This window comes from Mustelus asterias, unplaced genomic scaffold (genome assembly GCF_964213995.1).
Source record: "Mustelus asterias unplaced genomic scaffold, sMusAst1.hap1.1 HAP1_SCAFFOLD_4895, whole genome shotgun sequence".
Classification (NCBI taxonomy): Eukaryota; Metazoa; Chordata; class Chondrichthyes; order Carcharhiniformes; family Triakidae; genus Mustelus; species Mustelus asterias.
In genome coordinates this window covers 784-11,904 of record NW_027594838.1, presented here as the reverse complement: position 1 = coordinate 11,904, position 11,121 = coordinate 784, and the positions used below count along the sequence as shown (strand labels likewise).

Genomic DNA, 11,121 nt, shown 5'->3' with positions numbered 1-11,121 from the left:
CTCTCTGTCTCCCTCCCTCCCTCTGGCTCCCTCCCTCCCTCTGGCTCCCTCCCTCCCTCTGGCTCCCTCCCTCCCTCTGGCTCCCTCTCTCCCTCTGGCTCCCTCTCTCCCTCTGGCTCCCTCTCTCTCTCTCCCCCTTCTCTCTCTCTCTCTCTCCCCCACTTCTCTCTCTCTCTCTCTCTCTCCCCCTTCTCCCTCTCTCTCGCCCCCTTGTCTCTCTCTCCCTCCCCCCTTGTCTCTCTCTCTCCCTCCCCCCTTGTCTCTCTCTCCCTCCCCCCTTGCCTCTCTCTCCCCCTTCTCTCTCTCTCTCTCCCCGTCTCTCTTTCTCTCGCCCCCCTCTGGCTCCCTCCCTCCCTTCTCCCTCTCTCTCCCCCTTTTCTCTCTCTCTCCCCACTTGTCTCTCTCTCTCTCTCCCCCCCCCCCCCCCCTTCTCTCTCTCTCCCCCTCTCTCTCCTGCTTCCCCCCCCCCCCCGCTCCAGGGAAGGGACGCTTCCAGCTATCGCAGATCGACCCGTTTGTGTGCTCGCAATGCCGGACGGACTTCACCCCGCACTGGAAACAGGAGAAGAACGGCAGCATCCTGTGCGAGCAGTGTGTGACCTCCAACCAGAAGAAGGCGCTGAAGGCCGAGCACACCAACCGGCTGAAGACGGCATTCGTCAAAGCTTTGCAGCAAGAACAGGTGATCAAGTCGCCTCGGGGCTGCTCTGTACACGAGTGCGTTCACCCTGGGGCTGCTCTGTACACGTGTGCGTTCACCCTGGGGCTGCTCTGTACACGAGTGCGTTCACCCTGGGGCTGCGACGTACACGTGTGCGTTCACCCTGGGGCTGCTCTGTACACGAGTGCGTTCACCCTGGGGCTGCTCTGTACACGTGTGCGTTCACCCTGGGGCTGCTCTGTACACGTGTGCGTTCACCCTGGGGCTGTTCTGGACACAAGTGCGTTCACCCTGGGGCTGCTCTGTACACGAGTGCGTTCACCCTGGGGCTGCTCTGTACACGAGTGCGTTCACCCTGGGGCTGCGACGTACAAGAGTCACTATTTCCCCCCTCCCATCGTTCCATCCCGCATGTGTCTCCATACCCTGTCGCCCCTTTCCCCCCGTCGCCCCTTTCCCCCGTCGCCCCTTTCCCCCCCCGCCACTTCCCCCCCCGTCGCCCCTTCCCCCCCCGTCGCCCCTTCCCCCCCGTCGCCCCTTCCCCCCCGTCGCCCCTTCCCCCCCCGTCGCCCCTTCCCCCCCCGTCGCCCCTTCCCCCCCCCGTCGCCCCTTCCCCCCCGTCGCCCCTTCCCCCCGTCGCCCCTTCCCCCCCGTCGCCCCTTCCCCCCCGTCGCCCCTTCCCCCCCGTCGCCCTTTCCCCCCCGTTGCCCGTTCCCCCCCGTCGTCCCTTCCCCCCCCGTCGCCCCTTCCTTCCCCCCCGTCGCCCCTTCTCCCCCCGTCGCCCCTTCTCCCCCCGTCGCCCCTTCCTCCCCCCCCATCGCCCCTTTCCCCCCGTCACCCCTTCCCCCCCCCGTCGCCCCTTCCCCCCCCATCGCCCCTTCCTCCCCCCCGTCGCCCCTTCCTCCCCCCTTCCCACCCTCCCGTCGCCCCTTCCACCCCCCATCGCCCCTTCCTCCCCCGTCACCCCTTCCCCCCCCGTCGCCCCTTCCTCCCCCCCCGTCACCCCTTCCTCCCCCGTCACCCCTTCCTCCCCCGTCACCCCTTCCTCCCCCGTCGCCCCTTCCTCCCCCGTCGCCCCTTCCTCCCCCGTCGCCCCTTTCTCCCCCGTCGCCCCTTCCTCCCCCGTCGCCCCTTCCTCCCCCGTCGCCCCTTCCTCCCCCGTCGCCCCTTCCTCCCCCGTCGCCCCTTCCTCCCCCGTCGCCCCTTCCTCCCCCGTCGCCCCTTCCTCCCCCGTCGCCCCTTCCTCCCCCGTCGCCCCTTCCTCCCCCGTCGCCCCTTCCTCCCCCGTCGCCCCTTCCTCCCCCGTCGCCCCTTCCTCCCCCGTCGCCCCTTCCTCCCCCGTCACCCCTTCCTCCCCCGTCACCCCTTCCCCCCCGTCACCCCTTCCCCCCCCCGTCACCCCTCCCCCCCGTCGCCCCTCCCCCCCGTCACCCCTCCCCCCCCGTCGCCCCTTCCCCTCCGTCGCCCCTTCCCCCCACTCCGTCGCCCCTTCCCCCCACTCCGTCGCCCCTTCCCCCCACTCCGTCGCCCCTTCCCCCCACTCCGTCGCCCCTTCCCCCCACTCCGTCGCCCCTTCCCCCCACTCCGTCGCCCCTTCCCCCACTCCGTCGCCCCTTCCCCCCACTCCGTCGCCCCTTCCCCCCACTCCGTCGCCCCTTCCCCCCACTCCGTCGCCCCTTCCCCCCACTCCGTCGCCCCTTCCCCCCACTCCGTCGCCCCTTCCCCCCACTCCGTCGCCCCTTCCCCCCACTCCGTCGCCCCTTCCCCCCACTCCGTCGCCCCTTCCCCCCCACTCCGTCGCCCCTTCCCCCCACTCCGTCGCCCCTTCCCCCCTCTCCGTCGCCCCTTCCCCCCTCTCCGTCGCCCCTTCCCCCCACTCCGTCGCCCCTTCCCCCCACTCCGTCGCCCCTTCCCCCCACTCCGTCGCCCCTTCCCCCCCGCCCCTTCCCCCACTCCGTCGCCCCTTCCCCCCACTCCGTCGCCCCTGCCCCCCACTCCGTCGCCCCTGCCCCCCACTCCGTCGCCCCTTCCCCCCACTCCGTCGCCCCTTCCCCCCACTCCGTCGCCCCTTCCCCCCACTCCGTCGCCCCTTCCCCCCACTTCGTCGCCCCTTCCCCCCACTCCGTCGCCCCTTCCCCCCACTCCGTCGCCCCTTCCCCCCACTCCGTCGCCCCTTCCCCCCACTCCGTCGCCCCTTCCCCCCACTCCGTCGCCCCTTCCCCCCACTCCGTCGCCCCTTCCCCCCACTCCGTCGCCCCTTCCCCCCACTCCGTCGCCCCTTCCCCCCACTCCGTCGCCCCTTCCCCCCACTCCGTCGCCCCTTCCCCCCACTCCGTCGCCCCTTCCCCCCCACTCCGTCGCCCCTTCCCCCCACTCCGTCGCCCCTTCCCCCCACTCCGTCGCCCCTTCCCCCCACTCCGTCGCCCCTTCCCCCCACTCCGTCGCCCCTTCCCCCCACTCCGTCGCCCCTTCCCCCCACTCCGTCGCCCCTTCCCCCCACTCCGTCGCCCCTTCCCCCCACTCCGTCGCCCCTTCCCCCCACTCCGTCGCCCCTTCCCCCCACTCCGTCGCCCCTTCCCCCCACTCCGTCGCCCCTTCCCCCCACTCCGTCGCCCCTTCCCCCCACTCCGTCGCCCCTTCCCCCCACTCCGTCGCCCCTTCCCCCCACTCCGTCGCCCCTTCCCCCCACTCCGTCGCCCCTTCCCCCCACTCCGTCGCCCCTTCCCCCCACTCCGTCGCCCCTTCCCCCCACTCCGTCGCCCCTTCCCCCCACTCCGTCGCCCCTTCCCCCCACTCCGTCGCCCCTTCCCCCCACTCCGTCGCCCCTTCCCCCCACTCCGTCGCCCCTTCCCCCCACTCCGTCGCCCCTTCCCCCCACTCCGTCGCCCCTTCCCCCCACTCCGTCGCCCCTTCCCCCCACTCCGTCGCCCCTTCCCCCCCACTCCGTCGCCCCTTCCCCCCACTCCGTCGCCCCTTCCCCCCACTCCGTCGCCCCTTCCCCCCACTCCGTCGCCCCTTCCCCCCACTCCGTCGCCCCTTCCCCCCACTCCGTCGCCCCTTCCCCCCACTCCGTCGCCCCTTCCCCCCACTCCGTCGCCCCTTCCCCCCACTCCGTCGCCCCTTCCCCCCACTCCGTCGCCCCTTCCCCCCACTCCGTCGCCCCTTCCCCCCACTCCGTCGCCCCTTCCCCCCACTCCGTCGCCCCTTCCCCCCACTCCGTCGCCCCTTCCCCCCACTCCGTCGCCCCTTCCCCCCACTCCGTCGCCCCTTCCCCCCACTCCGTCGCCCCTTCCCCCCACTCCGTCGCCCCTTCCCCCCACTCCGTCGCCCCTTCCCCCCACTCCGTCGCCCCTTCCCCCCACTCCGTCGCCCCTTCCCCCCACTCCGTCGCCCCTTTCCCCCACTCCGTCGCCCCTTCCCCCCACTCCGTCGCCCCTTCCCCCCGTCCTCCCGACCCTCCTTCCGCTACACCCCCGTTGCTCTCCGCCCTATCGTCTCCTCCCCATCGCTTCTTTCCTCCCTCTCTCGCGCCTGCCCATTGTTACCACTCCCCAATCCCCCTCGTGCTCTCTCTCTCTCGGCTCCACACTCCTACCGTAATATCACACAGGGCTCGGCCTTCAAAGCGATCTTTCACAGTGCCCAGCAATGTATATACCAGTGATAAGAACGGACTGTAGAAAAAGAGATAATCAGCCATGGATATCTAAGGAAATAAAGGAAGGTATCAAATTGAAAGAAAATGCACACGAAGTGGCAAAGATTAGTGGGAACCGAGAGGATTGGGAAATCTTTAAAGGTCAGCAGAAAGCCACGAAAAAAGCTATAAAGAAAAGTAAGATGGATTTTGAGAGTAAACTCGCTCAGAATATAAAAACAGATGTAAAAACTGAAGGGTGGATCAGTAAATTTGCTGATGACACCAAGATGGGTGGAGTAGTGGATGAGGTGGAGGGCTGTTGTAGGCTGCAAAGAGACATAGATAGGATGCAAAGCTGGGCTGAAAAATGGCAAATGGAGTTTAACCCTGATAAATGTGAGGTGATTCATTTTGGTAGGACTAATTTAAATGTGGATTACAGGGTCAAAGGTAGGGTTCTGAAGACTGTGGAGGAACAGAGAGATCTTGGGGTCCATATCCACAGATCTCTAAAGGTTGCCACTCAAGTGGATAGAGCTGTGAAGAAGGCCTATCGTGTGTTAGCTTTTATTAACAAGGGGTTGGAGTTTAAGAGCCGTGGGGTTATGCTGCAACTGTACAGGACCTTGGTGAGACCACATTTGGAATATTGTGTGCAGTTCTGGTCACCTCACTATAAGAAGGATGTGGAAGCGCTGGAAAGAGTGCAGAGGAGATTTACCAGGATGCTGCCTGGTTTGGAGGGTAGGTCTTATGAGGAAAGGTTGAGGGAGCTAGGGCTGTTCTCTCTGGAGGGGAGGAGGCTGAGGGGAGACTTAATAGAGGTTTATAAAATGATGAAGGGGATAGATAGAGTGAATGTTCAAAGACTATTTCCTCGGGTGGATGGAGCTATTACAAGGGGGCATAACTATAGGGTTCGTGGTGGGAGATACAGGAAGGATATCAGAGGTAGGTTCTTTACGCAGAGAGTGGTTGGGGTGTGGAATGGACTGCCTGCAGTGATAGTGGAGTCAGACACTTTTTAGGAACATTTAAGCGGTTATTGGATAGGCACCTGGAGCACACCAGGATGATAGGGAGTGGGATAGCTTGATCTTGGTTTCAGATAAAGCTCAGCACAACATCGTGGGCCAAAGGGCCTGTTCTGTGCTGTACTGTTCTATCTAGATAGCAAAAGTTTCTACAAATATATAAAATGAAAGAGTGGCAAAAATAAACATTGGTTCTTTAGAGGACAAGAAGGGGGATGTAATGAGAAAATGGCTGAGGCATTGAACAGGTATTTTGTGTCGGTCTTCACAGTGGAAGACACAAATCACAAGCCAAAAATTGATAACAGGAAGGCTATGGCAGGTGAGAACCTAGAAACTATCATTATCACGAAAGAGGTAGTGTTGGGTAAGTTAATGGGGCTAAAGGGAGACAAGTCTCCTGGTCCTGATGGAATGCATCCCAGGGTACTAAAAGAGAAGGCGGGAGAAATAGCAAATGCACTAGTGGTAATTTACCAAAATTCGCTGGACTCTGGGGTGATTCCCATAGATTGGAAAACAGCAAATGTGACGCCACCGTTTAAAAAAGGAGGGAGACAAAAGGCGGGTAACTATTGGCCGCTTGGGTTAACTTCTGTAGTAGGGAAAATGCTTGAATTTATCATCAAGGAAGAAATAGCGAGACATCTGGATATAAATTGTCCCACTGGTAAGACGCAGCATGGGCTCATGAAGGGAAGGTCATGTTTGACTAATTTGATAGAATTCTTTGAGAACATTACATGCGCAGTGAACAATGGGGAACCTGTGGATGTGGTGTATCTGGATTTCCAGAAGGCATTTGACACGGTGCCGCACCAAAGACTGCTACATAAGATAAAGGTGCACGGTGTTACAGGTAATGTATTAGCATGGATAGAGGATTGGTTAACGAACAGAAAGCAAAGAGTGGGGGTAAATGGGTGTTTTTCTGGTTGGCGATCAGTGGTTACTGGTGTGCCTCAGGGATCAGTGTTGGGACCGCAATTGTTTACAATTTACATAAATGATTTGGAGTTGGGGACCAAGTGTCATGTATCAAAATTCACAGATGACACTAAGATGGGTGGAAGAGCAAAGTGTGCAGAGGACGCTGAAAATCTGCAAAGGGATATAGATAGTCTAAGTGAGTGGGCGAGGGCCTGGCAGATGGAGTACAATGTTGGTAAATGTGAGGTCATCCATTTTGGTAGGAATAACAGCAAAATAGACTTTTATTTAAATGGTAAAAAATTGCAGCATGCTGCTGTGCAGAGGGACCTGGGTGTCCTTGTGCAGGAATCTCAAGGAGTTGGTTCGCAGGTGCAGCAGGTAATTAAGAAGGCAAATGGAATTTTGTCCTTTGTTGCTAGGGGGATGGAGTTTAAAAACAGCGAGGTTATGTTGCAGCTGTATAAGGTGCTGGTGAGGCCACACCTGGAGAACTGTGTACAGTTTTGATCTCCTTACTTGAGACAGGATATACCGGCACTGGAGGGGGTGCAGAGGAGATTGATTAGGTTGATTCTAGAGTTGAGAGGGTTAGCTTATGAGGAGAGACTGAGTAGACTGGGGCTATACTCATTGGAATTCAGAAGAATGAGGGGAGATCTTATAGAAACATATAAGATTATGAAGGGAATAGATAAGATAGAAGCAGGGAAGTTGTTTCCACTGGCGGGTGAAACTAGAACTAGGGGGCATGGCCTCAAAATAAGGGGGAGCAGATTTAGGACTGAGTTGAGGAAGAACTTCTTCACACAAAGGGTTGTGAATCTGTGGAATTCCCTGCCCAGTTGAGGCTACCTCATTGAATGTTTTTAAGGCAAGGATAGATAGATTTTTGAACAGTAAAGGAATTAAGGGTTATGGTGATCGGGCGGGTAAGTGGAGCTGAGTCCACGAAAAGATCAGCCATGATCTTATTGAATGGCGGAGCAGGCTGGAGGGTCCAGATGGCCGATTCCTGCTCCTAGTTCTTATGTTCTTGCGTTAGCTTGTGTCCGTTACGAGCCTGGGTGTTGCGAGGTGCTGGGCTGTGGATGTGGCTGTTGACTCATGGAGTGGCCCTTTGTGCTGCTAACCGGGCCCCTCTCTCTCTCTGTCTCCCGCAGGAAATCGAGCAGCGGATACAGCAGCAAGCGGCAACAGTCTCGGCGCCCCCTACGTCTGCCGCCGGGGTGCCGATGAACAAACCTGAACCCGTGATTAGGCATCACCCTCTCCGACAGGTGAGTGCCCCACTCACTGGTGCGAGGTGGGGGAACAGCCCCCCTCCCCTACCAGCAGGCAGAGACAACCCCCCCCCCCCCCCCCCCCCCCCAACCCTGGTTTGGCTCCTCTGGAGACTGGGGAAGTCCCATTTCCCCCACCTTCCCACAACCTCCTGGCTGGAGCGTTGCACATTCCGACCTGGGAAGCGTCGGATAGAATAATGCAACATGGGTATGGAACGGACACTTCCCAGAAATCATCTGACCTCCTTAGGCGGGTGGAAGGACAGAATTAAATCGCAGCTCCCTCCCTGGGACAGACAGCCCGGGAGAAACATCCTCTCCGACCACTTGTGACTGAATCCTGCCCGGGAGATCCACTCTGACCGAGATATTACCGCACCGTACCTCCCTGATCAATATTGTAGCACGCCCACCTCTCGCTCAGCCAGAAGGAACTCAGTGAGTCGGTGTGCTTGATCCACTGGAAGAATGACCTCCCAACATGTTCAAAGATGTGCAGGTTAGGTGGACTGGCCGTGCTAAATTGCCCCTTAGTGACCAGAGATGTGCAGGTTAGGTGGATTGGCCGTGCTAAATTGCCCCTTAGTGACCAGAGATGTGCAGGTTAGGTGGATTGGCCATGCTAAATTGCCCCTTAGTGTCCAAAGATCATAGAGTCATAGAATCCCTACAGTACAGAAGAAGGCCATTCGGCCCATCAAGTCTGCACTGACCACAATCCCACCCAGGCCCTACCCCCATAACCCTCATTTACCTTGTTAATCCCCCTAACGCTAGAGTCAATTTAGCATGGCCAATCCCCCTAACCCGCACATCTTTGGAAACTAAGGGGCAATTTAGCACGGCCAATCCCCCTAACCCGCACATCTTTGGAAACTAAGGGGCAATTTAGCACGGCCAATCCCCCTAACCCGCACATCTTTGGACACTAAGGGACAATTTAGCATGGCCAATCCCCCTAACCTGCACATCTTTGGACACTAAGGGACAATTTAGCATGGCCAATCCCCCTAACTGCACATCTTTGGACACTAAGGGGCAATTTAGCATGGCCAATCCACCTAACCTACACATCTTTGGACACTAACGGACAATTTAGCATGGCCAATCCCCCTAACCTGCACATCTTTGGAAACTAAGGGACAATTTAGCATGGCCAATCCACCTAACCTGCATATCATTGGACATGTTGGGAGGTCATTCTTCCAATCCCAGACCCTTATGGGACCCAAACTGATCAAAAAGAACCTCCAGCTTGCTCTCAAACAGACAAGGTAGAGTGCAAAGAATCAGGCTGTTAATGAAATCACCAACCCATAGATACAGAGTAAAGCTCCCTCTGCACTGTCCCCATCAAACACTCCCAGGACAGGTACAGCACGGGGTTAGATACAGAGTAAAGCTCCCTCCACACTGTCCCCATCAAACACTCCCAAGACAGGTACCGCATGGGGTTAGATGCAGAGTAAAGCTCCCTCTACACTGTCCCCCATCAAACACTCCCAGGACAGGTGCAGCACGGGGTTAGATACAGAGTAAAGCTCCCTCTACACTGTCCCCCATCAAACACTCCCAGGACAGATGCAGCACGGGGTTAGATACAGAGTAAAGCTCCCTCTACACTGTCCCCATCAAACACTCCCAGGACAGGTACAGCACGGGGTTAGATACAGAGTAAAGCTCCCTCTACACTGTCCCCCATCAAACACTCCCAGGACAGGTGCAGCACGGGGTTAGATACAGAGTAAAGCTCCCTCTACACTGTCCCCCATCAAACACTCCCAGGACAGGTGCAGCACGGGGTTAGATACAGAGTAAAGCTCCCTCTACACTGTCCCCATCAAACACTCCCAGGACAGGTACAGCACGGGGTTAGATACAGAGTAAAGCTCCCTCTACACTGTCCCCCATCAAACACTCCCAGGACAGGTACAGCACGGGGTTAGATACAGAGTAAAGCTCCCTCTACACTGTCCCCATCAAACACTCCCAGGACAGGTACAGCACGGGGTTAGATACAGAGTAAAGCTCCCTCTACACTGTCCCCATCAAACACTCCCAGGACAGGTACAGCACGGGGTTAGATACAGAGTAAAGCTCCCTCTACATTGTCCCCCATCAAACACTCCCAGGACAGGCACAGCACGGGGTTAGATACAGAGTAAAGCTCCTTCTACACTGTCCCCCATCAAACACTCCCAGGACAGGTACAGCACGGGGTTAGATACAGAGTAAAGCTCCCTCTACACTGTGCTCCGTCACCTTGTTGAGCTAACGATGTGTTTTGTCTTCCTGCAGCAACCGCCTCAGTCCCAGTCGTCACTCCAGCGAGGCCTGCACACCTCCGCCCGTAGCGTGCTCTCCAACTTTGCCCAGGGCCCCCAGCTGCATGTGGCCAGCGGCCTACTCGGCATGCCAGGTAAGCATGCAGTGCGGAGCGGAGCGGCGATGCGAGGACGAAGGCCGTACTTCAGCAGCTCAGGTAGACACAAAACCCTCCGTTCCGACCAGCGGCACTCAAACCTCCTCCCGCTCTTTCTTTACTTGACTTCCAGACGCTTCTCGAGACAGTGAAACGCGTACGGCCCGGACCCCTCTCTACGTCTGGCCCAGCTTTGAATATATTCGGTGGGGTGGGGGGGGTCTTACCCAGCACTGGTGTGGGGGGGGGGGGCAGAGAAATTGCCCGATCCTCGAGGGGGGAGAGGTTCCCTGCGTGTCTTTAATCTCCGAGATCGGGCACTTTCTCGGCCGCGGTGCATGCTGGGTAAGAAAGGCGCCATTTTGCTTGGTGGTAGTCACACAATGGCCTCTGCGTCCAAAGCACTCGATGCATTAAGGGACACCGTTGCACCCTTGCTATTTTTGGATCTCCCTCCCAGCCCGTGTGCCGTGTCGATTGTGACAGGGGTCCCTGGGTACGCGTTTCACTGTAAATCCATTCCTCCGCGGCCACTGTTTGAGGGTTCTGACTGCGCTCGCCAAGGCAGTCGCTGGCGGTTGTTCTACGTGGGGGAAGGGTTGGGATCCAGGGGCAATGTGAGCATGAACTGACGGATCGATGATTGGAAAGGGAGGTCCAGTCGCCAGAGCAAACGTTACCCAAGCTCTCCCCGTGAGCGCATCTCACTGTGGCCAGGATCCGCCTCCGAGCTCACCAGCTATCAACTTAGCCCCGTGTTCTAGAAAAGCTCCCCCCTTCCGCCCTGTGAAATAACTCCAGCTTCGACAGAAAACTGTCAGACATCACAGACATCGCACAGAACGCTGCGTCACTGTCCATTCTCACATCAGATCAGGTCTTGGGAACTTCATTCAACGCCTGCTGTAGTGCAGAGGGAGCTTTACTCTGTATCTAACCCTGTGCTGTACCTGTCCTGGGGGACAGTGTAGAGGGAGCTTTACTCTGTATCTAACCCTGTGCTGTACCTGTCCTGGGAGTGTTTGATGGGGGACAGTATAGAGGAAGCTTTACTCTGTATCTAACCCCGTGCTGTACCTGTCCTGGGAGTGTTTGATGGGGGACAGTATAGAGGAAGCTTTACTCTGTATCTAACCCCGTGCTGTACC

At 58.6% G+C, this 11,121-nt stretch overlaps 1 protein-coding gene across 1 annotated transcript; it reads left to right on the top strand.

The window, feature by feature from the left end:
* Positions 1 to 479: 479 nt before the first annotated feature.
* LOC144491277 (transcriptional repressor p66-beta-like) lies at positions 480 to 10,149 on the top strand (the record flags this gene model as incomplete). Its single annotated transcript, XM_078208954.1, has 3 exons — positions 480 to 682; positions 7,429 to 7,545; positions 9,850 to 10,149. Coding segments are annotated over 3 exons (596 nt in total), but the record flags the coding sequence as incomplete, so codon positions are not given.
* Positions 10,150 to 11,121: the final 972 nt, after the last annotated feature.